This window comes from Aspergillus lucknowensis (assembly GCF_044049455.1).
Source record: "Aspergillus lucknowensis strain CBS 449.75 chromosome Unknown BJX67scaffold_101, whole genome shotgun sequence".
Lineage (NCBI taxonomy): Eukaryota > Fungi > Ascomycota > Eurotiomycetes > Eurotiales > Aspergillaceae > Aspergillus > Aspergillus lucknowensis.
In genome coordinates this window covers 1,444-27,108 of record NW_027263645.1, presented here as the reverse complement: position 1 = coordinate 27,108, position 25,665 = coordinate 1,444, and the positions used below count along the sequence as shown (strand labels likewise).

General features: G+C 40.4%; 5 protein-coding genes across 5 annotated transcripts; 2 read left to right on the top strand and 3 right to left on the bottom strand.

Annotated features, from left to right (window-relative positions):
- Positions 1-3,401: 3,401 nt before the first annotated feature.
- Positions 3,402-5,756, bottom strand: BJX67DRAFT_387030 (uncharacterized protein; the record flags this gene model as incomplete). The annotated part of the gene is made up of 3 exons (XM_071034164.1): positions 3,402-5,060; positions 5,110-5,662; positions 5,707-5,756. 3 exons carry the CDS (start codon positions 5,754-5,756, stop codon positions 3,402-3,404), a joined length of 2,262 nt encoding a protein of 753 aa, XP_070880406.1.
- Positions 5,757-6,117: 361 nt separating this feature from the next.
- Positions 6,118-7,461, top strand: BJX67DRAFT_386573 (MCT family MFS transporter; the record flags this gene model as incomplete). The annotated part of the gene is made up of 2 exons (XM_071034096.1): positions 6,118-6,450; positions 6,502-7,461. 2 exons carry the CDS (start codon positions 6,118-6,120, stop codon positions 7,459-7,461), a joined length of 1,293 nt encoding a protein of 430 aa, XP_070880405.1.
- Positions 7,462-21,133: 13,672 nt separating this feature from the next.
- Positions 21,134-21,616, top strand: BJX67DRAFT_386571 (uncharacterized protein; the record flags this gene model as incomplete). The annotated part of the gene is made up of 1 exon (XM_071034095.1): positions 21,134-21,616. The coding sequence occupies one exon, from the start codon at positions 21,134-21,136 to the stop codon at positions 21,614-21,616; it is 483 nt and encodes a 160-aa protein (XP_070880404.1).
- On the bottom strand, positions 21,442-22,607 carry BJX67DRAFT_368673 (uncharacterized protein). The gene is made up of 2 exons (XM_071030655.1): positions 22,071-22,607; positions 21,442-22,020 (listed from the first exon to the last, which is right to left on the bottom strand). Exon 1 carries the CDS (start codon positions 22,520-22,522, stop codon positions 22,094-22,096), a length of 429 nt encoding a protein of 142 aa, XP_070880403.1. The 5' UTR covers positions 22,523-22,607; the 3' UTR covers positions 21,442-22,020; positions 22,071-22,093.
- A 566-nt stretch (positions 22,608-23,173) lies between these two features.
- Positions 23,174-24,452, bottom strand: BJX67DRAFT_376007 (uncharacterized protein; the record flags this gene model as incomplete). Its single annotated transcript, XM_071031787.1, has 6 exons — positions 23,174-23,237; positions 23,337-23,448; positions 23,606-23,710; positions 23,807-24,005; positions 24,036-24,271; positions 24,362-24,452. 6 exons carry the CDS (start codon positions 24,450-24,452, stop codon positions 23,174-23,176), a joined length of 807 nt encoding a protein of 268 aa, XP_070880402.1.
- Between the last annotated feature and the right edge of the window lie 1,213 nt (positions 24,453-25,665).

The window sequence follows — 25,665 nt, the reverse complement described above, 5'->3', positions numbered from 1 at the left end:
TGGACAGAAACATATCACTTCAATGATTAATGGATGTGGCGTAATTATGACATATTGCGAACCTGGTGAGTCTATAAAAGAGAGTCATCAGCTCCCTTATAGATAGCTATTTTACTCAGACTTCATAAGTTTCTTTCGTGAACCAAAGAACAATGAATATCAAAACTATACTCGCAGTCTTTGCTCTGGCCAGCTTAGCCTCCACGGCTCCTAGTGAAAACCTGGAGAAAAGGGCATGTCCAGCAGGTCAAAACAGATTCTGTTGTAATTCATTTTTCCCATTCAATTTCCTTTTCATTCGGGGAGTTGGATCCGGGTGCATAGGTATGTTTCACGTTAAATGTGAGTGGGGTTTCAATGGAATGTGTCTTGACAGGTCTAGTTCCGCCTGGTAACTCACCCTGTGGTGCTGGCAATAGACCACCAGATGAGGTCTGCTGCGCTTCTAACCTTCCTCTGGTAAGACCATCTTTTAGTTTACATGAAAGGGTTTTCATTAACTATAAAAGAATGGCGGAAATCTTGTTTGTGTGGCCTAAGGGACTTAACTGCCGTCAAAAAAAGAAAAAGAAAAAGAAAAAGAAACACGCAATAGCTTGATTCATACGGAAGTTTACCTTGTTTATAAATTGAGTATGAAATGAAAAGTTCTGGTATTGAAAATGGCAACCTTAATATTTAATAGAGCTCGATATTATAATGCTAAACAAAACAAAACATGAGGCCTTCACATTTATAAAACTAACATGGAAATACGGAATGTCCTTGAAGCTACTCGCTTTCCACATGAAGTATCCCGAACGTCCAGGAGACCCCAAAGAGACTACAACATTGAACTGAGGCGGCGTTGCATGACCGATTTGACCCTGATCACCCTGATGATAGACCTGCGGAATGCAGCACGGAAGCCTAAGATCGCAGACGAGGCCAGCCAACAAGAGAACTGGGAGTCATTTTCTAGGCCTACTGTAACAACAGACTAAGGGCGAGTGATTATTTGTTGAGGCTCACATACCATCAGAAGCTGTTAATGGTGTTGTTCGCCTGCAAACAACTGCCAACTGGTCAGGGTGGTCGTTGGCCAGTAATATCACTTGTTGAGGTTCTCTAGGCCAAAGAAACGCCCTTGCAAGTGATAACTAACACACGCTGCACGAAAGGAGGAGGATAAGGAGAAAGTGCTCCCCCAGCAGATCATCAAGATACTTGGGGGCAGGGCCTTCCCCACATGTTTTGCAGAGATCCACCATAGAATTCCGTGAAATTCCATGAGCTTTCTTTTCAGTATGCAAAGCAGCATAATGTAATCTTTACAGTACACGCATAGTACTATAACATACACAGTGAATTTTACTACGCCCTTCAGTTTAACTCTGTAATGCGGCCTGCTCAATTAATGATCTGCGCTAAAGCCTTGCCGGTGGGGCTGGGAAAGAGTTTCTCAGTGTATGTTGGTCAAGGCGATTTCAAGAATCACTGTACGAACTACACTTAATCCTTTGGATCTAGAACTGCAGCAAGTGTGTGATCTCTTACTGCCACCGGACGTTTAGTAGATTATGTCTGCTAGTGGTGACGTTTTATGGTTTATGGTCCCGAATATGACTAGTTGTGCTGTCACTATCCTTGCCACACGTGAATACAACTTGGGTCGGCTTAGGCAACCCACATAGAGCTCAGCTTACTGTGTAATCGTCATACAATCCAGCCGCAGATCTAACAATTACGCAATATATCAATGGGTCATATCATGCGACAGATAGATTCATGATATCAGGACTGACTAGACTTGTTAACCCGCGGGTTTTGGGTTGGGTTATAGGGATTGGAAACCCACCTATAGGTTACTAAAAAACCTACTAACCCAACCTATAAAACCTATAAAACCTATGCATGTAGATTATTACCTAATTAGATAGTAATCTATATATTAAAATAAATTACTATATTTAATATAGTAATTTATTTCTTGGCATGGCTTGGCAACCTATTAGGTTATCTATAATCTAATGGGTTACCCATGCATAACGTATTTCCCAACCAAATGGTTAACCCAATCAAGCAGTCAACCTCTGTATCCCATATTAAATGGCTATTCTAAGAGTTGAATATCTCAACAACCACATAATTTAGAGGGATAAAATCAATATAATTAGGTATATTATACTAAAACTAACCAAATATCTATTTTATTCCTTCCAAGCCTTTATACTATCCTGATTATATTTAAATAATTAAAATTACCAAAAATACAGGTATAATTTATATTACCTTTAAAAATATAAGATTAGGCAGGTTGTTACCCCTGTATATCTATATATTATATATCTCCAAGCCTTATATACAAGCCACAATTCCTCTAGGAGCTTGATTATTGAGATATTTGACTTGAAAGAATGGCCATTTAATATAGGAAATAGTGGTTGACCGCTCGGTCGGGTTAACCGTTCGGTTGGGAAATACGTTAACCCAAAACCTATTAGATTATTAAAATCAGCAACCCAACCCATTTCTTGGCGGGTTGGGGCGGGTTTCACGGGTTGGGTTGAACAAGTCTAGGATTCAGTATCTCTGGACACGCCGCAGAAAGAAACAGACGCGCGGCAGGCCAACATGCCTACACGTACTCATACTTGAGAGCCTGGATATCGAGGTGGCTCAGAAGGGACTGACGCCACCGCTCAATCGTAGCCAGAGAGATTGAAGGGTCATACTCGGCCTGTTTGAGGAAACTGTCTAGATTAGCAAGAGCAGCTTCCAGCTCGCGGTTGCCACCCGAGTCTGCAACCACGCGACCGTTCTTAACGCGGATATCGAAGCAAGCCTTGACTCCGGCCAAGAGCGCCCGAACCGTGTCGATCGGAGAAGCAAAAAACTGTGCTGTCTCCAAGGCAGCAGCTTTGCGCTGGAGGAAAATGCTGCGCTTATTAGAAACTCTTCGAGCTTCGCGTCTATAATGTGTGGCGGGGTCTAGGAGTACTCTGAGTTAGAGGACGCCACCACTTCGCAGCAAAGGTAATAGTTGTTCAGGGGATGTGGTAGCGAAAATTCGCCTGGATGGAGCCAGAGGGAGGAGAGTTAGGTCAAGAATGAATGAATAAATAACAGCGAACGCCTGGGAGAGCTTGGAGCTATGATACTAGTGGTAAGGTTGGAATTGCTTCCCAACAATGACTCAAACTTGCCAGCACTACGGGGTCGTGCTACTGTACTAGTAGCATCCAGGATAGGTTCACCGTGCGATGATTCATCCTCGATTGAAGGCGCCACCATAGATAGTGTCTGGATGGCCTGCACGAGTTCCACAGCTACATCATGAATGGTCTTTCATCGTTCAGTACCCAGCTGAGAGGCTCGACATTCCCGAGGTTGAAAAAAGCGTCTGACATCTAATGCGATCGTCAGTGGTGGTCAGTGGTGGTTTGTTTGGAGGACTTCATGTCACTTACGATAAACTCCCAGTCACCCATACAGGTGGGACTCCTGCTAGCAGCCATCTCATTCATCAGATCCGTATCCTGGCCACCGGCCCCCTGACGGGCCTTCTCTTCCATGAACGCGAGGCACCTTTCTTCCGTCTCCTCTACAGCCTGGACCAGGAACGCCGGCAGCTTGCTCTTTTCCACCCCCCGCATGAGACCCTCAATCTGAGCAATGACCAAGTTCGTGACTAGATACCCCTTTATATTTGTCTCTCCACACTCGATCGTCGTCCAGATTCGTGTCTTCGCTTCGGTCAAGAGAGAGAACAAGTCGATACGGTACGGACTGGGACCCAGACTATCTTCATCCTGCAGGTGCGCCTTGAGCTCGAGTGCGACGAACATTATCGCAAGCATGGACCCCAGCCGGAAGAACCCGAACCCACACGTCACAAATCGAGTCATATCATCCTGGTCTGAGATTTGCCCTTCGCGATGCGGCCGAGCCGTCATTAGGGGTGAGGATGGGTACGCGTCGCACCATATCTTCAGAGAGCTCTCGATCACGACCTTTCTTGAAAATGCGTACGCTGCTTCGCGCAGCGAGCGCTCGAAGAACGGGATGTGGGTGCAGCAGATGTAATAGTGGATGATGAAATCCAGCGTGCGGGTCTCGAACTGCGAGGGTGAGTGACCGGTGCGTGAATTGTAGCGTCGCAGTGTTCGACAGATGGTTCTGTATGATGCTCTGAGGTCTTCGTCCAATCGAAGCGCTTCCTCGTACGTTCCGTAGGAGCCGAGGTCGTTTAGGAATTTCGCAATGGAGAGACGCTGTGCATAGGTGTGGCGAAGAACCCTGGCAATCGACGTCTGGGTGTATTCATCGTCACCCTTCGGCACGGGATCATCCGTCAGAAGTTGCTCGTCATCAAAGTTGCCTGGTGGTTCGCAGTCGAAGTCCGAAAGAGATAGCAAGGGTGCACTGCCGGAGATTATGCTCGCCTGGAGGGATAACTCTAGAATTGTATTCCACAGTCTTCGGCGCATCTCGGCCGCGAGGGCCGTCCTGCTCGGTAGGTGAGATGGATCTCTATGCAGGCCCATATACACGGCTGTTCGGAGAAGGGCACCAGCAGATATCCAGCTCGAGCCTCCACCGACATTTATAGTTTCTCGTGCTATTAACAGGAGAACCCTGCTCTGCAAAGACTGAATATTCAGCCGAGGCTTGAAATCTGGGTCTGAAAGCCAGGTGTGAGCTTCGTACACCCAGCGAATTGCCGACGCCCTCATAGAGAAATGGCCATCGTATGTAATAGCACCAATGGCAAGAACGAGCTTCAGCTGGACCGTAAACGCTGTGCTGGGTCTCGCGTCCGACACCCACAGCGCATCGTAGTCTGTTCTGAATGAGGGTGCATGTAGAATGCGGTATACGCTCTCGATCGTCCGAAGATAACAATCGACTAGCTCATCGGAAATACCCTTAGGGGGTAGGTCCGGAATTGGCGGGGTGGGCCATTGAGGCGTTCGTTGGGCTTTTATCGCCCTTGCTAGATCTTTACACTTCTTCAGGCCTAACATGACCTTGTCGCCATGCCGGATATGCGGCTCGATCATCTCGAAGATTTCGCGAAACTGCTGTCAGGCAATTAGTCTGTGTCGCAGAAAGAAGTCAGAGACGTACCATCGATGCCCCTTGCGCCCAATGACTCGGGCCAAACACGCGGCTTTTATGCATAAGCACGCGCCGACTGGTGGCATGCGAGTCGTCATCCACGTGGCTCTCGTGGTTGATATGGAATGTCCCGGCTATCTGCGAGGTCGTCGTCTCGATATTATCGCGCGCTTCCGGACGAGGCAAAGGACCGGGACCCTGGGCAACTTTCCAGAGCTGCTCTTCAAGATGTCGAATCTTAGCCTTCATCAACTCAACCTCTGAAGCGGACGCATTGCTTGTCCGAGACAGTGAGCCTTTCGAGCTCGATGGGGCGGATCTAGATGCGTAGCTCGGAATTCGCGATGAGGCTGCTTCTGGGTGTAGCATCTCCGAGCCGCGTTGGACTTGGGTAGCTTTGGGGCTATCGAACTCCAGCGTGCGACTGAACCCCAAGTGCTGTTGGGGTTGTCGTGGTGTCTCGTTCTCGTATCTGCATGGCTCGCTTTTTGACTTGACGCAGTTGCTACAGGGACTTTCGCGATTGCACCGTATCTTCCTCCTCCGACACAGAGCGCATGACCTACTCGTGTCAGCCGAGGTCACGAAAGCAGAATCTCGACTCACACTGCTGGTCTTCTACGTCGGCGCTCCGGTACACCTACTGGAGTAGCCATCATCTCGGAGTGACGAGTCGCGTTGCCCTTTGAGGCCGCGCCAATACCCGCAGATACAATTGGACGACGACAAATCCCCGGCACCGACCGCTGAAAAGCGATTGCCAGCTTGCAAAAGGGAAAAAAAATGTGCATCAGCATCAGCATCAGCCTCGGTCGATGTGGAGAGAGAGCTGCCCCTTTGGTCCGAATGGGCTGCCATTTCCCGTCTCCGATTCCCGATTTGGGTTATCCCCGAGGCGCTTATCCCCGCCGGAGCTGGAGGTATAAGGAGAAGACGATATCATGAAATTTACAATGAGTAGTTGTTTCTTAACAAGCTTGTTGACTCTCACTACTTTACTAACTAGATCGGATCAAAATGGCTGCAAACGACACAAATCCCCGTCTCTCAGCCGAAGTCGAGGCGCTTGCAGCGAACCCTAATACCGTCGACGAGAAAGAATCTCAAGATTTCGACCCAGCCCCAGACCGCGGCCTCAAGGCATGGCTCGTTGCTGCCGGCGCATCGTGCACAATCTTCTCGACCCTGGGGTTCGCAAACTCATTCGGTGTTCTGCAGGAGTACTACGCGGCACACCAACTCCGCGGGGAGTCCGCGGACAGGATTGCGTGGATCGGGTCATTATCTGCATTTTTACAGTTCGCAGCGGGAGCAATTGCAGGTCCCTTGTTTGATCGATTTGGCGCCTGGGTATGTCCTCTCCGCCCTTCAGTATGTCGATGGGAGCTAATAGTACACTAGGTCATCCGCCCTGCCGCAATCCTGTACGTCTTTGCACTGATGATGACGAGCCTCTGTTCGAAATATTGGCACTTCATGGTCGCGCAGGGCGTCCTGGTCGGGATATCCACGGGAATGCTCCAATTCCCCGCTATGGCCGCGGTGTCGCAATACTTCGACAAGAAACGCGCCGCAGCGCTGGGCGTCGCCGTGGCCGGGTCCTCCGTCGGCGGCGTCATCTTCCCCATCGCGCTGTCGAAGATGCTGAACGACTCCTCGTTGGGCTTTGGCTGGTCCCTCCGTATCATCGCTTTCATCATGCTCCCCATGATGGCTATCTCGTGTCTAACCGTGACGGCGCGGCTACCACCACGAACAACGACCTTCTTCATTGGAGCTGCGTTGAAACAGCCAAAATTTCTCCTTATTGTTCTAGCAATGTTCTTCTTACTCCTGGGGATGTCCACCCCCCTCTTCTTCATCCCCACGTACGCCGTCTCGCGAGGCATAAACGCCACACTAGCATCATACCTAATTGCCATCATAAATGGCGCTTCCACCTTCGGCCGCATAATCCCGGGCATCCTAGCCGATAAGTTCGGGCGCCTGAACGCCTTTGGAATCGGCGGGATCACAACAGGCGTGATAATCTGCTGCATGAATGAAGCGGAATCCGCCGCCGCGCTGGTTGTGTACGTTGTTATCTTCGGGTTCTGGTCGGGGACGATTATTTCCGGCGGGAGCGCGGCGATCACGCTGTGTCCGCGGAGTCCGCAGGAGTTTGGCACGTATTTGGGGATGGGGATTGCGCTGTGTGGGTGTGGGGTGCTTATTGGGCCGCCGGTTAGCGGTGCGCTGGTGGATCGGTATGGGGGGTTTCTGGAGGTGTCGATTTTCAGTGGGGTTGTGTGCGTTGCTGGGGGGCTTGTTGCGTTGGGGAGCAAGCTTGTGACGGAGGAGGGGATATGGGGGAGGGTATAGTCCATTGACTTGATATGTTAATTACGAATATAAATATCTCATCGTCTCTACTCAGTCATTTACTACTGGATTACGAGCAATAAACTCTTCATTCTTCTCTCGGATACTGGAGAGTATCGGGGTCATATCGCAACTATATGCATCAAGCCAAGAAGCCATAATGCACAGCATTGCATCGGCATATCAATTGGCCCTTGTAGCCATATCTTCGTTCACCAGAAAAGGTTAAACCCCGTCTTCACTTAACCGGTCCAGACAGCAGGTCCGGGGGGAGTGTACTGAGTAGGCGCTTTTCTTTGTGATAACAATTCTTGTCGTGTGGTGTTGCTGGTTGTCCCTTGGGGTGATAGATACATCCTTTAATCTTGTAGTTGTATGTTGTTAGGTCATGATAATATAGATGTCTTTTACTTGTAAAAGTGTAATTATAATCTTTTCTTATAGGGTAATTATAGTCTAGTTTATCTAATATACTTGGTTTCTATAAATATTATTTATATTCTTGTTTTGCATAAATATATTTTCTATAAAAATTATTATAATAAAATATCTAGTTAATACTTTAATATAATATCCCTTTAGTAATTAGATAGTAATTATATAGGTAGTTTTATATATATCTAATTTGCTTATTATAGAAGCATGTTTCTTATAAGTTTAATATCTACTTAAATTTTTCTACTATTTATTTCTATACTTTTCTATATTCTAGATATAGTAGAAATATCTAGTCTCTATATTATTTATATTTTATAATATAATCTTGCTATATTTTTCTAGACTATTTCTAATATATTACTTGTAGCAGCATACAAGTATAGGATTTATCTTTTAAAAAATTATTAATTTTATAATTTTTATTTTCTTATAGGGCTTTTATCTATATTTTATAAGTTTTATACTAAGTTATTACTATTTTATTAGTACTCTAAACTATTAACTATCTATAGAAGTTGTTAATTAAAAAAAAGATTTTATTATTATTATCTTGTTTTTCTTTTACTAAATAATATTATTTATTATCTATATTATTAGATTTATGCTAGCATATTTCATAATAATTTATAGGTAATTTATTTATATTATATAATATTTAAGCTAACTTTTTTTTAAAATCTAGTTGTTATCGAAGCGATGACCTCTCGCGCGCTTCTAACCCCGGGCTCTCACACGGGACTTCTGAAGGATTCGGATTAACTTGTCTTACCTGGTGTGATCACATCCAACAAGTATGGAGACTTGTTATGGTTGGGTTGAAGTCAAGATAAAAGGGCAGGGCTAGCCTGTAGTATATATACTATAGCTTGTAGAGTAAGTACTAGACGAGTTGCTTTGCAAGGATCCTTTGATCTAGTTACTCTAGAATAACAGTAGTATTGATCACGAAGATAGGAAGCTAGATATAGTGGTAATGAGCATCTTTAAGTATTCCCAAGTTCCTACCATTTTCCTACCCTCAAGATAGTATACTAGATAGTATATCTAATTGGGTTGCCAGGTCCCATATACTATTTACCCTTAAGATGGTATACTAGATAGTATATGGTTACGTGGTCTTTTACTAGGGTAACTCTATTTACCGCGTCCTTGGAGCAATTCAAAATTCTCCCTTGTAACAATTCCTATTTCCTTTATCCCTGTAGTAGGCTATAGTAGTTATATGATGGCTATAGTTTTAGACCGTGGTCTTTCTATCATCCCTGGAGGATACGCGGTATTTCCTTATGATAGTGATTGTTGTTTATGGGGGCGTGTAGTCCATGGGTTATATTCTTGTAGTATTGCTTATTCTTGTCTTAGAATCAGGCAATACTTAGGTTTATTAGTTTGTTGTTAAGGTTGGATTTAAATCTAAAATAGCTCTTGGTAGCTAGTTTATGGCCCAAGGCTCCCTAGCCTTGATTTTCTACCTTATAACTCTATTCTGCTAACCATAGGCTGAGGGTTTATAATACCATCTCCCCCTCTTTTAGTTTTTGTCCGTGAAAATATAAATAGTGTAGATTTCCCTGTTGTCTTAATAAGTCTCTTGTTTTCTTAAATTTTTTTTGTGATGGTTTACTATGCCTTCTAAGCGGAATTGCCTTGCTAATTATTTTTATTAGTCTAAATAGATTTCTGCCAACAGTGTCCCTGTTAATAACCCCTATAAATATTATTTCTTGCATGGTATGGTTTGCATAATAAATTTAAAAAGTCGAAATTATGCGTCATGTACTTGTTATAGTTGGAAATATAAAAAATAATTCCATACTAAAAAGTAGTAGAATAATCTCAAACAAGATCAAGTAAAAGTATCTACCAATTTAGAGGAGGCCTAGTGCTTGTAGCTGGAATACTCTTAAAAGATGCAAGAGGCTATATCCAAGATCCTTTAATTGTAAAAACAAGAGAGGTTTCTTAGAGAGCATGGGTCGAGGATGTTGGATCATGATATGACTGTAATAGATTAGTTAGATAAGAAGAATCTTTTAACTGCCAAGGATCTCCAAGAGCTGGAGCGCCTTGCTAACAAGCATGAGGTTATTACTTAACTTGCTGCTGTGTTAGACAATCCTAGTCTAACTTAGGTAATTAGGTCTCTGTCCTTCTAGCAGGATATTAACTTTTCCGTGCTGGATGCTGCTAGTAGTATTTCTGGATCTTCTAGGCATAGCCTGTCAAGTTCTTGATAGGCTCCCAAGTATTTTCTAAGGTATTATATTCTTTCTACTGTATAAGGTATTGTGATTATTTATTGATTTTTTGGTGGTCCAGGATTTTTTCAACTTTGTACTCCTATTCTTTTTTTTTGATTTTGATATTGTTAGCGATTTTAGCGTTCTCTAGTACTAGTTCTAATAGTAATACATAAAATACTAGGTGTATCTTTTTTATAGATTTGGGTAGCTTCAATCAATAGTTAACTGGTCCCACCTTCTTGTTAATTTTAAATAGTCCAATTCGTACATGGTCAAGTTTCTGGCTTGGTTGTTTGGTTTTAATATTTCTGTGGAGTAGGAATACTTTTCCCCTTTTTTTAAGGTCTAGTGCCTCCTAGCACCCTTTGTTATAGTAAAGCTTTATTTTAAGGTTAATAAACTCAAGGTCTTGGGTAAGTTGTGTTTGGATTCCTTTGATTTTTTGTATAAAGTAGTTGGCTTTTTTTGCAACTAGTTCTTTTTAGATTGGTTTACCATGCAAGTTCAGGTAATATTTATAATTTGCTTTGAAAGGTGTTATTCCTATTATACTATGTATTAAGTTATTATAAATAAACTGAGCTATAGATAATTATTCCTCCCAGTTGTCTTATATATAGTTTATATAGTATTGCAGATATTGCTTAATTATTTGGTTGACCCTTTTAGTTTGTCTATTTGATTATGGTCTGTATATAGTAATTATGCATAGTTTAATCCCTATAATATTAGTTACCGACTTCCAAAACTTGGATGTAAATAACTTGTCTTAGTCTAATATAATATATTTTGGTATTCCATGGTTTATAACAATTATATTAATAAAGATGGTTGCTATTTCTTTTACTATTATAGTTGTTTGTATTGGTCCCAAGTAAATATACTTTATTAGTTGGTCTGAGATTACTATAAGATAGTTGTATTTTTCCTTTTCTTGTCGCGTCTCTAGTAATAATCTAACAAAGTTAACTATAATCTATTTCTATAGTTGCTATAGGACCTTTGGGTTCTATAGTTTCCTATATAGTACATACTACTTTGGTTTGTCCTGTAGATATACTTTATAGTTATTAATATAGTTTTTAACCCTCTTTCTCATGTTCTAGAAGTAGTAGTTATGTCTAATATATTTGCATGTTTGGTCTATACCAAAATGTCCATGTACCAGTGCATTGTGATGTTCCTTAATAACTTGTGGAACAAGTATTGGTGGAATATAGATAAGTCTCTTGATTTAAAAGATCCCATCTTTTTCTAGCACTTGTGGTGTTGATACAAGGACTTGTTGTATTAGTTTGTCCTCCTTCATGGCTTCTTTAATTATATTAATTATGGTCTCTAATAATTGTATAGTAGCTGCTAGAATCATAGGATTATTTCCAAGCATCCTGTTCTTATTTCTTTTTAGGATTGCTGGTTAGGGTTCCCTAGTCTTGTTCTTGTAATCTAGTTACCTGCTAAAAGTATTAGCTTGGCTGTTCTCCATGCCCTTATAATACTTAATCTTGTAATTATATTATAAAAGTAACTCTACCTATCTTGCCTGTCTCCTTATTAACTCTTTAGTTGTTGTAAAGTAGGTAAGGTTTTTATGATTGGACTTTATAGTAATAGTATATCTTGCTTCTTGCAAGTAGACTTTTTAATATTTAAATGCTACCATGATAGCTAGCAGTTCTTTGTCATAGATATTATAGTTTATTTCAGGCCCTGTTAGTTTTCTTGACTAGAATCCTACTAGTCTTGGTTTACTATCTAGTCCTAACTGGGTCATTCTTGCCCTAATAGTGTAGTCTAATGTATTAGTTTCTAATATTATAAGTAGTTCTGGGTTGTATTACAGCATGATTAGTGCCATGGTGATGGCCTCTTTTATAGTATTAAAAGTTTTCTATTATTCTTTTGTTTATTTGTATACTTGTTCTTTTTGAAGTAGCTTAAATAAAGGCGCCATATAGAACGTGTATTAGTTAATATACCTTTAATAGTAATTCAAGAGTCCTAGGAACTGTTGCAGTTTCTTTAGGTTCTTTAGTATAGGCTATTCCCTGATAGCTGTTACTTTAGAGGCTTTAGGTTTTAGCCTGTTTATAGTAATCTAGTAGCCCAGGAACTTAGTTTCTTGGATATGGAATTTGTATTTTTTAAGTTTATATTATAGTTTAGCTTTCCTTATTCTTCTAAGAACTTGCTTAACATGCTTTATATACTGTTTCCTGTCTTTCAAGAAGACTAGTATATTGTTGAGGTATGCAAGTACGAATTCATTTATTAGTTAAGGTAAGTTTTCCCTGTTATCTTCTTCCTCTTTCTTATCTTCTTTGTCTTCAGGCTTTAGCACTTTATTAATAAACCTTTGAAATGTTAGTAGTGTGTTAGTAAGCCTGAATAGCATTACCAGGTATTTATAAAAGCTAAATTTTGTTTAAAATACTATTTTCTATTCTTCTCCTTTCACAATTTTGATGCGGTAGTAGGTGTTAGTAATATTAAACTTGGTAAACTATACTGCCTCTTGGATTTTGTCTTGGATCTCCTAAATTAAGGATAGCAGGTACTAGTCCTTGATAATCACGTTATTGAGTAGTTAGAAGTTAATACATGGTTAGTTACTTCTATCTTTTTTTGGTATAAATAGGACTCTATATCCTATTGGTAAGTATAAAGGCTAGATATTTCCTTTCTTAAGTTGGTTGTTAATATATTCCTTTAACACTTTGGATTCTTAGTTGTTTAGTAATAGAATCTGTTTATAGTTCAATTCCACACCTTTCTTAATAGGTATGGTATGATCGTGAGGCCCATGAGGTGGTAACTCTAGTTTGCTAGGTTATTGGAACATGTCCTAGAATTAACTGTACTTATCTAGGATAGTTGGTTCCTTATAGGCCTAGTTACTTGTGGCTAGTATCCCCTAAAACCTTATTTCTTCACTATTTGTAATAATTTTGCTGTTTATGATATTGCTAGTAGCCTAACTAGGTAAGTTTATTAGCCATATCCTCTCTAATAGTCTTGATGTTACTGCAATAATTTATTCTGCTAGACTCTTAGTACCTGTAGATTAGTTACTAGTCTTTAATCCCCCTGTAGATTACTTGGCCTTATACTTTGCTAGGCAAGCATGCTATGGGGTACTAGCCCTTTCTAGTCCCTTTTGCTTTTTAGGCTGTTTGTTATTTCTTTACTAGATTTCCCTTTTAATCTAGTTAATATCCAGGTTGAGATTCTTGAGCTATAGGATCCCTAATACTATATCATACTTGCCCAAGGGTATAATATTAAAATTTAGTTTGAAAGTCCTCCCTTTTACTATAATAGGCAGAGGTCCCGACTCGACTATTAACAAGGTATTTCCCAGGTTTTTCCTGTTTAGTCCTGCTATAGGTATTAGTATTTCCTTTTAAATACTCCTAATCCCTAGTTTTTCTGTGAAACTTGGGCTAATATAGTTTCCTATAGCTCCTAAGTTAATTAAGGTATAGGCTTGCCTTCCTTGTATTTTAGCAAGTTAGGTAAAGTGCCTTCCTACCTAAGTCTTAGTAGCTGCAAGGTACTATTCTTCCTATTTTAGTGCCTGTTCCTCTTACCTTGGGTATGGAAAGTAGTTTCCAAGCTTGGCCTGGTAGTGTATGATATAGTAATCCTCATAGCAAGCTATCTAATAGTATATCCCGTGCTCTAGGTATCACTAGTATAATTTACATGAGTATTGCTTTTTTTAATATGGATACAAGTTGTTCTAGTCAATTATTCTTGGTTGCTTCGGCCAGTAGCATACAATTTGCTTAGTATCCTTATGGTATATATAATATAAGTCATAGCATGTTAGCCATGGTATATTATTATACCTAGGATACCATGCGTTAATATTAATATATTTATACTAATCCTGCTAGCATGGTGGATACCTTTTAGACTCCTGGGACTGCTTGTTAGATAGTTTATATAGTTGCAAGTGGTAGTTACTATTATCTTGTCTATAGATAGTACAGGTTTCTAGGTACCTTTTGCAAGTTTTAATATGCTTTTACTAATAATCCTTAGTCTTTTCCTAACATGTTAGGTCCTGATATAGGCACTAATTAAAGAAATCTCTCAAGCCTTTAGTAAGTTTTCAAGGGTCTTTCTGCATGACTATAATAATATTATCTATCTAGTAGGCAAGCTTGTCTTTACTAGTCTTCAAAAACTCAAGTTATTGTCTCCAATATTATTTATTTTCACGTAGTCCAGTGGCCTATAGCTAATACTAGCATAGCTTGCATTTCTTAGTATTATCTTCCTGTAGGGTTTTTTCTTCCAGGGTTATAAATCCACTGCTAGGTCCCTCCTTGCTAGGCTTAAGGCCTTCTAGCTATATTCCATATTATTTATTAAATGGGTTAACTTTCTATATAATTGCAGGAAAGTCGCTATACTCTCCCTCTTGAACTAGCTCGTTATTAGTGGCTTTGTCATGGTAGGACCCATCTATCCTCTCAACTTCCTTTTTATTGGTTCGCGAAATTATAGTACTAAGTTAATATTTTGGCTGGTACGGCAATTTATCTTGGAGGATTCTATCTAGCTACTTGATTGACTTTTTAATATTTGTATATATTTCTTTAATTGCCTTAAGCAATTTCTTTTCCTTGCATACCTTGCTAGTAATATTAGCGATTTGCTTGACACACCTTTTAATACCTATTCCCATGTTTCTAAGTAGCATGGCCATTGCCCTTGGCAGTTTTAGCGCAAGGTTTGGATCCTGTTTTCTAGTATTTTGTCTAAGTTTATTTTAAGCTGCTAGAGGTGTGCCTTGCCTTTTTCTAGTAGTATCCTAGGTATTATTAATAGTTGTAGCACGCTCATCCTAAGCTAAGGCTCTCCTAGCCTCTTCCAGGGAATTATTGGTTATAGTAGGTGTCTTACTAGTGGTATTATCCCACTTCCTAGTCATGTTTAATATTACAGCTTCTTGCATGGCCCTTAGTTAATATTATCTAGCTCCCCTCTAGGGTCTATAACCATGCTATTTCTGCTTCTTGCAGTCTGCTATCTTATAACCTGGCTTGCCATAAGAAAAGTATAGATTCTTCTTCTAGTAATAATCTTGTTCTACCTTTAAGATTATTATATCCAAGTCCATAGATTAAGGTCTGTATAGATTACTATTTCCTTGGGGTTTAGTCTAGAGTTATTGGTTGTTATTAACATGATAGCTATTATATCTACCCTGATTTCTTCTGGAATAGTATCCCCCGTGATTCTGTTGGCCTTGTTGTTCCCTTAGCTTTTTAAGCTGGTTCCCTATCCTAGATGCTAGGTTGTACATCCCTACTAGGGTATTAGGCCTAGGTAAAAATGCCATCTTTTCCTAGATATTATAGTCCAGGGCTCTCTTAAAGTAGTATATAAAAGTATTGTCTTCCCATGTTAGGTACAACATGATTTATTGGAACTCTAAGATGAGTATGCCTATATCTCTTCTAGACTGGCATATCTTTCTAATCTACCTTTCAGCATTGCGGGTTTTGTTAATATCCCTAAACACGCGAGTAAGTTGCTCCTTGAAATGGTTATAGCTTGTAAATAGCTGCTTGGTATTGCTAGCTAGCTCGTCCCTATCTTTTCTAGCTTCTTGCTATTCTCTCATGAAAAGTTTAAACTATTTGTACACTTTTCCTTTAAGGTAGGTAAATGCAAACATGACCTTGTCAGCCTTGCTAACCAACTTGTCCTAGTTAATATTGATAAAGGTCTGTATTTGTATAAGGAAAAAGTATAGCTTGGTCCAAGTGTTATTAAAAAATTCGGGCACCTTAACCTTCAAGGCCTTGGCCCTAAGTTTGGTCTTGAGTATAAGGATATGGTCCTGGAGCTATTCTAGCATTTCTTGATGCTTCTTAGAAGTTTTATTACCTTTAGGCGTATTAGATTGCTGGTTTAGGTCGCTAGTAACCTGATTGATAACCCCAGTTTACTTGTTAAGTTGTGCTTGTATTCTGGCAATAATCTCCTGCAGGGTTTTACCCTCCAGGGGTATAGTAGCTTGGTGCTGGTGTTAAGATATTATATTAGTGGCTTTAAGTTAATCCAAGATACAACTTGTACTAACTAGTGATTAATTTGTTATTAAAATAATAACCTCTTGCGTGCTTCTAACCCCGGGCTCTCACACGGGACTTCTAAAGGATTTGGATTAACTTGTCTTACCTGGTACAATCATATCTAACAAGTATAGAGACTTGTTATAATTGGGTTAAAATTAAGGTAAAAGGGTAGGGCTAGCCTATAGTATATATACTATAGCCTGTAAAGTAAGTACTAGACAAGTTACTTTGCAAGAATCCTTTAATCTAGTTACTCTAGAATAATAGTAGTATTAATCACGAAGATAGGAAGCTAGATATAGTGGTAATAAGTATCTTTAAGTATTCCCAAGTTCCTACTATTTTCCTACCCTCAAGATGGTATACTAGATAGTATATCTAATCAGGTTGCCAGGTCCTGTATACTATTTATCCTCAAGATAGTATACTAGATAGTATATGGTCACATGGTTTTTTACTAGGGTGACTCTGTTTACCACATCCTTGGAGCAATTCAAAATTCTCCCTTGTAATAATTCCTATTTTTTTTGTCCCTGTAGTAGGCTATAGTGGTTATGTGGTGGCTATGGTTTTAGACCATGGTCTTTCTATTATCCCTGGAGGATACATGGTATTTCCTTATAATAGTAATTATTGTTTATGGAAGCATGTGGTTTGTAGGTTATATTCTTGTAGTATTACTTATTCTTGTCTTAGAGTCAGGCAATACTCAGGTTTATTGGTTTATTGTCAAGGTTGGATTTAAATCCAAAGTGGCTCTTGGTAGCTGGTCTGTGGCCCAAGGCTCTCTAGCCTTGACTTTCTGCCTTGTGACTCCGCTCTGCTGACCATAGGCTGAGGGTTCATAACACTAGTAAATATTTTTTCTATTTCTTAGTATTTAATATCTATTTTTCTATATTTCTTTAGTACTATTCTTTTCTTTTTTCTTTATAATATTAGATATCCTCTTTTTCTTTTTTGCTAACTTCTATATTTTTTCTATAGATTTCCATGCTAATCCTTATATTTGCAATTATATTAGCTAATTTTTTTATATTTTCTTGCTATTTTTTATATAGCTTATTTAATCTTAAGGTAACTATTATATTATCTCCTATATTAACAAGTATATAGGTAGTACTAATATCTTTACTTATATATACTAGTTACTATTCCTAGTCTATTAGTTTAGTTATTAAATAGGTAATATTAGCTTGTATAGTTATTATTATAATATTTATTTATAAATTATAGGTAGCTAATCCTTAACTCTTTTTATTATAATATTTTTTTTATAATATATCTAGTTTTTTTATACTTATAATATTTACTACTAAACTTCTTTTTATTACTATTTTAATTATTCTAATTTTTGCTAATAGTAGTATTTATTTATATTTTAATATTTCTATCTTAGTCTTTCTTGATATTATACTATTTTTTATCTTTTTAGTTTCCTTAATTTTGCTAATAGTTTTCCTAGTATTATTTAATTATTTAGCTTTTAATCCTAGATACTATTTTAATTAACTTATTAAAAGTTTTTAGCTTATATAGGATATATATTATTATATTTTTAATTTTAGGTTTAAGTATCTAGTAGAATCTTGATTATAGTATTATATTATTCTAACTAAGATTTAATATTATTTAATAAAATTTTGTAGATAGTTCCTTAATACTTATTCTTTCTTATTATAATATATTAATTTATTATTTAGTAGTATATTTAGTATTAGGATTACTAAAAATATATATAATTCTTTTTTTAAATTTCTTATAGTTATTAAATATTTTTTTTATTATATTATTTTAGCTATTATTATTCTACTACTTATAGTAGTCTTTTATATAGGGTTTAAACTAATTAAATATAGTATCTATAAAATAAATACCTGTAAATATAATCTTATCTACCTTAGCTATAATAGTAAGATTATTAATTTAAAGATATATATCTATTAAAGTTAGATATCTTTTTAGCTTAAAATGCTTACTATTAAACTACTTAACTTTATTTATCTTAATATTTTTAAATATTTTTAATAATCTAATTTCTAAGGTTATAGCTATAAGCTATTCCTTAAATATCTTAAGTTTTTTAATAGGGGTAAGCTTTTTTATAATATTCTTAATAAAGGCTAAAGCTATTTTACTATTTATAATACTACTATTCTTACCTATATTATTAATAGTAATATCTCTTCTTTACTTAACTTAAGGATTTATTATTATTAGATTAGGTCTACTAATCCTTCTAAAGATAGGAACCTAAGGGTATTCTAGAAGTAGAGTAAAGAGAAGAGTATAATTATTAGGGGGTTAAACAAGTATAGAAAGAAGTAGATACTTAAGTTCTAATTAGTAAATAATATAGTATTATTAATCTAGTTAATAATAGATAGTAAACAAAACTTTTAGATATAGGTAATAACAATCCTTATATATTACCTTAAATTATACCTATTATACTTTTTTCTTTTAACAAGTATGTTAGTGCTTATCCTTGTTATATTCTTTTTCTTTAACAAACATGATTATAGTCCTGATTAGCCCTAGTATCATGTTGCCTGATATAACTAGGTTGGCATATTATTAATCCTTAGCATTATAGCAGGCTGCTACGGCACTATAGGCTTCATTGGTTGACAATGTCTGATTCTCTGATACAAAGGAACTGATATTATCCCTAATCTCCCCTAGGTCTGGGTAGATACAATTATGGTAGCCTTCCTAGCCGCGAAACTTCTGCCTGCTGTATTTGGGCAAGTTATATAGCTGCAGGCAGCACCTAGAGCCTATAGTATTATTCTAATACTTAAGAGAGCTGATTCTCCTTATCTCCCTATTTAGATCACCCATGCTATAGCAAGCCCGGCCTTTATTACCTGGGCCACTATAAGTGTTCTTGTTGCTCTTAAAGTCTTTGTGTTTAAAGATTTCTAGTCTCTATGCCTGGGCTATAAATAAGAGAGCCAGGGCTCCTAGTATGGCTAAGATAAGCAAGAAATGCATTTTCATGGTAAAAGAGGATAATACTATATCTTAATATTAGCAGGAAAAGAGTAGTTAAGAATATGGAGATAAAGTACTAACATGGAATACTTAATATTGTACTAGTTTAGAAGAATATTTTCTAACAATAATTAGGTAAAGAAGAGGTTATACCTCTCCTTTTATATCAAGTACTCTAGGCTTGATCTTGTAGCAACTTTAGCTCTAGATATTACTTACTTCCTATTTATACATGGACTCCAAGAAATAGACTGAAAGTTAATATCACGAAGATGACGCTGCGCCCCAAAATTTTCCTTCTTGTTTATGGTCTTTGGCCAATCTAGTTCTGTTAGAAGAACTCTTTGGTTTATCCCTGTCTCATTCAGCTGCAAATGCCCAGTCTCCAAGAGCTATTTGATCGAATGAAAATTATCACACTTGCAACGTGCATTGGGCATACAAGAAGACTTTATCCAAATTTATCATAGCCTGTCTTTATTACTTTAAAGCCTTGCAGCAATACAAAAGCCAAGGCCTCTTAAAGATGCAGATTCAAAAGAATAGATAGATAAATTGCCCGAGAAATCCAGTCAGATAGAATGATATCCAATCTTCCAATAAGACACTCCAGAAATATCTTCAAAATTATATCTATGTCAGTCGAGTCATAGTTCCAACTTGTCTAAGATCGGCCATTTCCGCAGTCTCTTCCTGGTATCAAGCGAAGAGATATTTAGTTGATGAGGCAGCAGGGTCATTTTTAGAAACACCCGAAGTCGAAAACCAGCTGAGCTTTGATGGATTGGGCTTTCACACCCTTGGTATGTAACGAGCATATTCGCTTTGGTCGGGATTGGAACATCCAGAGCACATACGTCGCTGCCGTGATTTTCGGGGTTCTCTCTTTCAGAAACGGCAACTGCTGGTGGATTTCTCTGTGTCCATAATTTACTCGCAGCTCAAGGGAGGGGAAAGAGAGATGGACCAATCAATCTATAGTGCGCCACATTTACGAGCACCCAGCCACGGTACAGTCAGCCCCGGCTTGGCAATCATGACGAGGCACAATGTTTGGTTGGCGACCAACCAGCGAGCGACAAGGTCTTCCAGTATTGTGACACTTTGGCCAGAAGCCACGCTCTTCCACGAAACTGCTGCCAGAAATACGCCCCTCTCGCCCGTAAGCCGCAACCGAAACAGCGTTGCAAGATTTTCACCCATCTACGGCCATGTGGAATTTCGTGGTCCTTCTCGTGGCGTTGATACGAGAAATTGCAAACGGTATCTCCCAAAGCGAAGTGTATCCGGCAAAGCGAAACCCGCTGCATATTGTCCTCCTCCCCGTCGTGTACTTGCTCGTCGCCATTTTTTGGATCCCGACCTTGTTCGGGATTTGGCTCTATATATATATAAGCAGTTACATCAGACACAAGAGATACCCCCAGTCGAGATACTGGGGGAACGAACGCTCGGATCTTCCACCTCCCCTGAAGCCACGGAAAAGACGACTGACTCTGCCGTTGCCTACGGACGCACAAAAGGCGCGAGCGGCCTATCCCCAGCATCAGTCGTTGCTGTTCCTCAAAGTGCCTCCTGAAATTCGCCGTCTAATATATCAGAATGTTCTGATCCTGCGGGGAAACGCTGAACTGTGCGTATCTCATGCCAATCGACGATTATACAGCTTCCCTGTAAATGAGAGAGACGAGGAGAATCCAGACCTTCTGGGATATCCACACTCCCTCTGGACATCGCTGAACTACAATGGAATCGTACCACGAGGCATAATCCGTCGTATGAAGAACAATCATCCTAAAGTGCAGAAGGATAAGGCTCGCATGCCGCGAGTTTTCGGTATATTGTTATCATGTAGACAAATGTAGGTATACGGCCAACAAGTGCTATCCCGCTCTTGGAATGCCGGCTGATCTGCGCAGCTACTCTGAAGCGATCGATATCCTGTATCAGGAGACAATCTTCAACATCAGGTCGCAGTTCACCATACACAGCCTTCACGCAACAACACTCCCCCATAGATTTGCCTCGATCCGTTCTCTGCACTTCGAAAAGATACTGATCCCAGGCCTGGAATACGACGCCTTCACGCTCCGTGGAATCAGGGGCTGGGCAAAAGCGTGCGATGCCATCAGGATGATCCGTGACCTGCGCAGTCTTCGGGTCTCATTCAGTCGGACAGTCTTCGAACCGGATGAGAGTTCTGTGGCTACCTACCTGCAGCCTTTAATGGCTTTTAAAACCCCCGATTTCGTCGTTCATTTTAACTGGCCTGTCCATGAAACCCTTGACCATATCCTCGGAAAGGCTACAGGAACACCTCCATTTGAGATTGAAGTGAGCGAGTCGAGGGCCTTATATCGATCCCAGCTACAGAATTACTAGTATCGCCTCACTGAGAAGCGTTGCTCCAGCGTGTTGGTCTAACTAAACTTGAGAAGGCAAGAATGGGCAACAGAGGCAATTATTCACATCGTTGGTCATGCACTTGCGCATTATATAGCTGTCGGGGGCACATGCGAATTGTAATCGCGATCTTTTTGCTTCACCAACCGTTGGAGAGACATCCACTGTTTTGGCATATGAATTGTGTCCCATTCCTTAATGTTGGTTTTCTCATTATTAGCATCAAAGAATTCTAGTTGATGTCCTTCATGGTCTATACTCAAAGATCATGAGGGTAGTCCTCATGACAGACAAGCAATGCTTGGCTATGGTGTGCCTTTGCTAATACATTCATTATCCACCGACTTGTTGTAGTAGTGACTGATGATCGTTTAGATACATAGCTTGGAAGTATTAGCGTAGAGCTTTGTAGCAAGAATAATACTTGACACACTAATTGTTAAAGCCCGCGTGGTTTCAGGAGGACTCGGAGGAGGAGTAGAGGCGTTCGATGAGTTCCTCCACTGTCGCAGCAACTTGGGTCCAGCAAGGCGGGGAATAGGCAAGATACAGCACCCGGGGCGTTTCCCGCGACATCCGATAGTCGAGCACGACGGGCATGTCAGCGCCGAGAGAGGCAATAAAAATTGACTTCTGAGGATTAATCCCCAGGCTGCCTGCCACGCCTTCATTGCCAAATGTCGCCTCCACCGACAATCGCTGCCAGGAGGCGTTCTCCTTAATCAGTATGGCGACATCAAAGAACACGGGAAGTTCGGCCTCCTCATGGAATATCTCGATGTAGATCTCGTCGCGGGTTGGAGGAACCCATTTCCCAGCCCTGATGAGTGAGGTAAGGGCGTCAGGGAGGGGAAGACCTCCAATAATAAGCTTGTTGTCTGTCATGAAGGCGTTGTTGAAATATTCATGCTAATATTGATCCTATCAGGGCTTGTTTACTGATGTTCCCTGACACACAGCACGATCCTGTTGAAGTTGAAGTTAAGCTCGCCAGTGAAGGTGGAGTCTGCCCCGCCTTTTGTTGTGGTAGGTGATGTGTGTTGATTGGTAGACTGAGCTAGGCTACCTCGGTGCAGTAGAAATCTTCATTGGCTCTGCATTCCGGGGTGGGGCTACCGCTGTGGTAAGAAGAACAGGGAGAGCTTGGGCTCATTTCTGAAAGCCAAAAAAAGGCGCGGTTTCTCTTTGGTCTCAATCAACCAACCGAGTTGCCTGGTGAGAGGGAACCGGACAACCGGTATGACCGTATGTGTTAGACGGGCTCATTCTCGAGTATGTGGTCGAGGATATGGTCACGTAACCGGAGTCCTTGGAGTGAGCCCAAGAAGTATAATCGCAAGTTTTGTGATCAAACCGGGCTTGAGATGGCTTACAGCCTATAGTGATTGCTACGGGGCCTAACTGGATCTGAGGAGAACCATGGGGCCGCGTAAGGACACCGAGGGACCTCGCTTGTCGGCACCACAGCCGGTGCGAAGCACCGAATGGCTAGTTGCGAGCTCACTCGCACGCAAGCCAAAGGATTAAGTGCCGGTTTCAAACGTTGGTGGATGAGATAATAAGAGCGCGTTTTTCTAGTTCGTACATGATCAGAAGATAACTAAAAACATTATTGTTTCTAAAAAGAGTTAAATACCCGCTTTCTTGCTGAGAGTTGTACACCAGAAAACCTGTATCGCGCCTCGGCTTTTCGGGATACTGCTTCGAGAATTCCCTCGTCACCTCTGACCAAGGGCGCTTCCCGTCCTTTCTCAGCTTCAACAGGAGGTCCACCTTACCCGCGGACCATGGCATACCCTTCCTCGAGCTTCCTTGACCCCCCCAATAACACCCGGGCTTTGTTTGACCTCATGCTGGGGACTCGAGCAACAGGTTGCCTGTGCCTCCCCTTTTTCACATGTTTTTGGCACAGAATCAGACATGCAACATGGTAGAGCGCCTTCAAATAGCCAAGAAAGGATTGCAAACGTTTATTAAGAAGTAGAGACATGAAGTGAGAATGAAGAGCTATGGAAGAATCCTTGCTGGGTGGCAGTGTAGAGCAAGCTTGATATTGCTTGCGAGCCTGCCCCTCTAATTAGTGTGTCTTCTTCTTAGAGCCTTTAGATCCTCCATCGACCTGGTGGTTCCCACGGGCACTATCAGCGTAGGATAAGCCCGGATTAGTACCATGTGGGGAGTAGTGCACTTTTTGACGGTTATAATTACTTGTTCGAGTACTAGTATCTTCCCCTACATCTCTTTTGCTAGCATCTTGGTAATGGTTGAGTAGGCTGCGGAGAGTGGCTGGAGGATTAGGATACAGGCAAGTTGTCTCCAAGTTGTTCAGGCTATTATCTTGTGGGATTAATAGGTGGAGATTAATATCCTTCTAAGTCCTATTGCTGGCAAGGATTACTAGATTGATAGGAATGTCATCCTGTTTATCAGGCAGCATAAACAACTTCTCTAAACTATTGCCCGAGCTTAATATACTTGGAGATAATAGATCGTTTTCTGCATAATCTCCACGAAAGATGGGCGGCTTTGTTGGGATACTAGTATTAGCTTGAGGATCATGGCAGGGAATTAGATCCAGAGCTAGAATGTAAGGTGCTAGATTGCATGGAGATGCCATACCATGCTCGGGTTTCTCTGAAAATGTATTCGACTCTGAATCCTGTATAGATGTTTCCCGTGTTTGAATATGGGTGCTTGATGGTGTGCACGGCTGGGTGTTCGCACTGACTAGCACGCAAACTTCGGCCAGCGGCCGCGCAGGGAGTTGATGCCTGGGAAGCGGCAAAGTGCTTGGAGGGGAAAACCGAGATTTCATTGGGAGGGTGCACATGGCAGCAGTACATTGAGAAGAGAGGGGCAGGACGTCAAGAGGCCGATTCCATACCATGTACCTACTAGTTAACGCATTTCCTGTCAGCTCTCCCGATTTCCAGGAATGGTTGCGGGACCCGGTGCGGAAATACGGGCCTCCGTAATGGTAACTTAACTGGATACTAACGATCCGAAGTGCCAGTGTATCCGAAGCTGTATATAGCTTCTTCTTCTTCTGCATATTCTCTATATAATGATATAAAACGCCCTCATACCACAGACATCCTCGGAACTGTTAGCCCTACACAAACTCTACGGCTTCTCAAAATCTACGAGGGGGAAACTGTTGACATTAACTTGGTTCTCCGCCTCCAGATATATCAAAGACACATCGTCCATGCCAGAAAACATATCCACCGTTTTGAGAGCAGGAAATTCTCGTTGAGGGTCGGGCGGCGGAGATCCGTGCCCATTTGATAATCTGTGTTCCCCGTTCCCAATGACATGAATGAGTTGATTGAAGAAAGCAAGATAAGATGGTCGCGGCGACGTGTTAAAATGTCAGCGCTAATGTAATTGTGGGAAAAGGGTTGAGCTCTTGTAACTCGAGAGATGTTGCAAATCCCTTAGTTAAACAAAGAAATCATAATAACTGCTAAGTTGCTTTAACTCTAGCAGTTTTTACTAACTCTACTTTTCTTAATATATAACCTGCTCCCAAGTATCTACTAATCCTGTAAGGAGTCCAATACCCTGCAAAGGCAACACCTGAGATTAAATTATCCCTTACCCCCTTCTATAATATCTACAGCCATATCCTAATATTATATTTATTATACTAAGGAGCTAAAAACCAATAATCCATTATTCTAGCTCCAATATTATTAAAAACTCTTTATCTTATTATTATACTAATCCTAGAACCTTTTAGCTATACTAGAGCCCCCTTAATACTTTTACTTCATGCCTATAAGAATATCTTCCTTTAGCCCTCTAGTATTAATCCTTCCCTATAGAATAATATAGATATTATTATTCTCTATTATAATATCTAATAACTAGCTAGAGTATAGCTTTGTATAAGTACCATATATAAAAGGCTATAGTATCCTAGATATTAGTATCCTCTCTATTTAAGAGAAATACCTGGACGCAGGGGACAAACCCTGCCCCCCGGGGGACTCCGTCCGCGCAGGTCGCCGTTCTGCCGGGCGGTC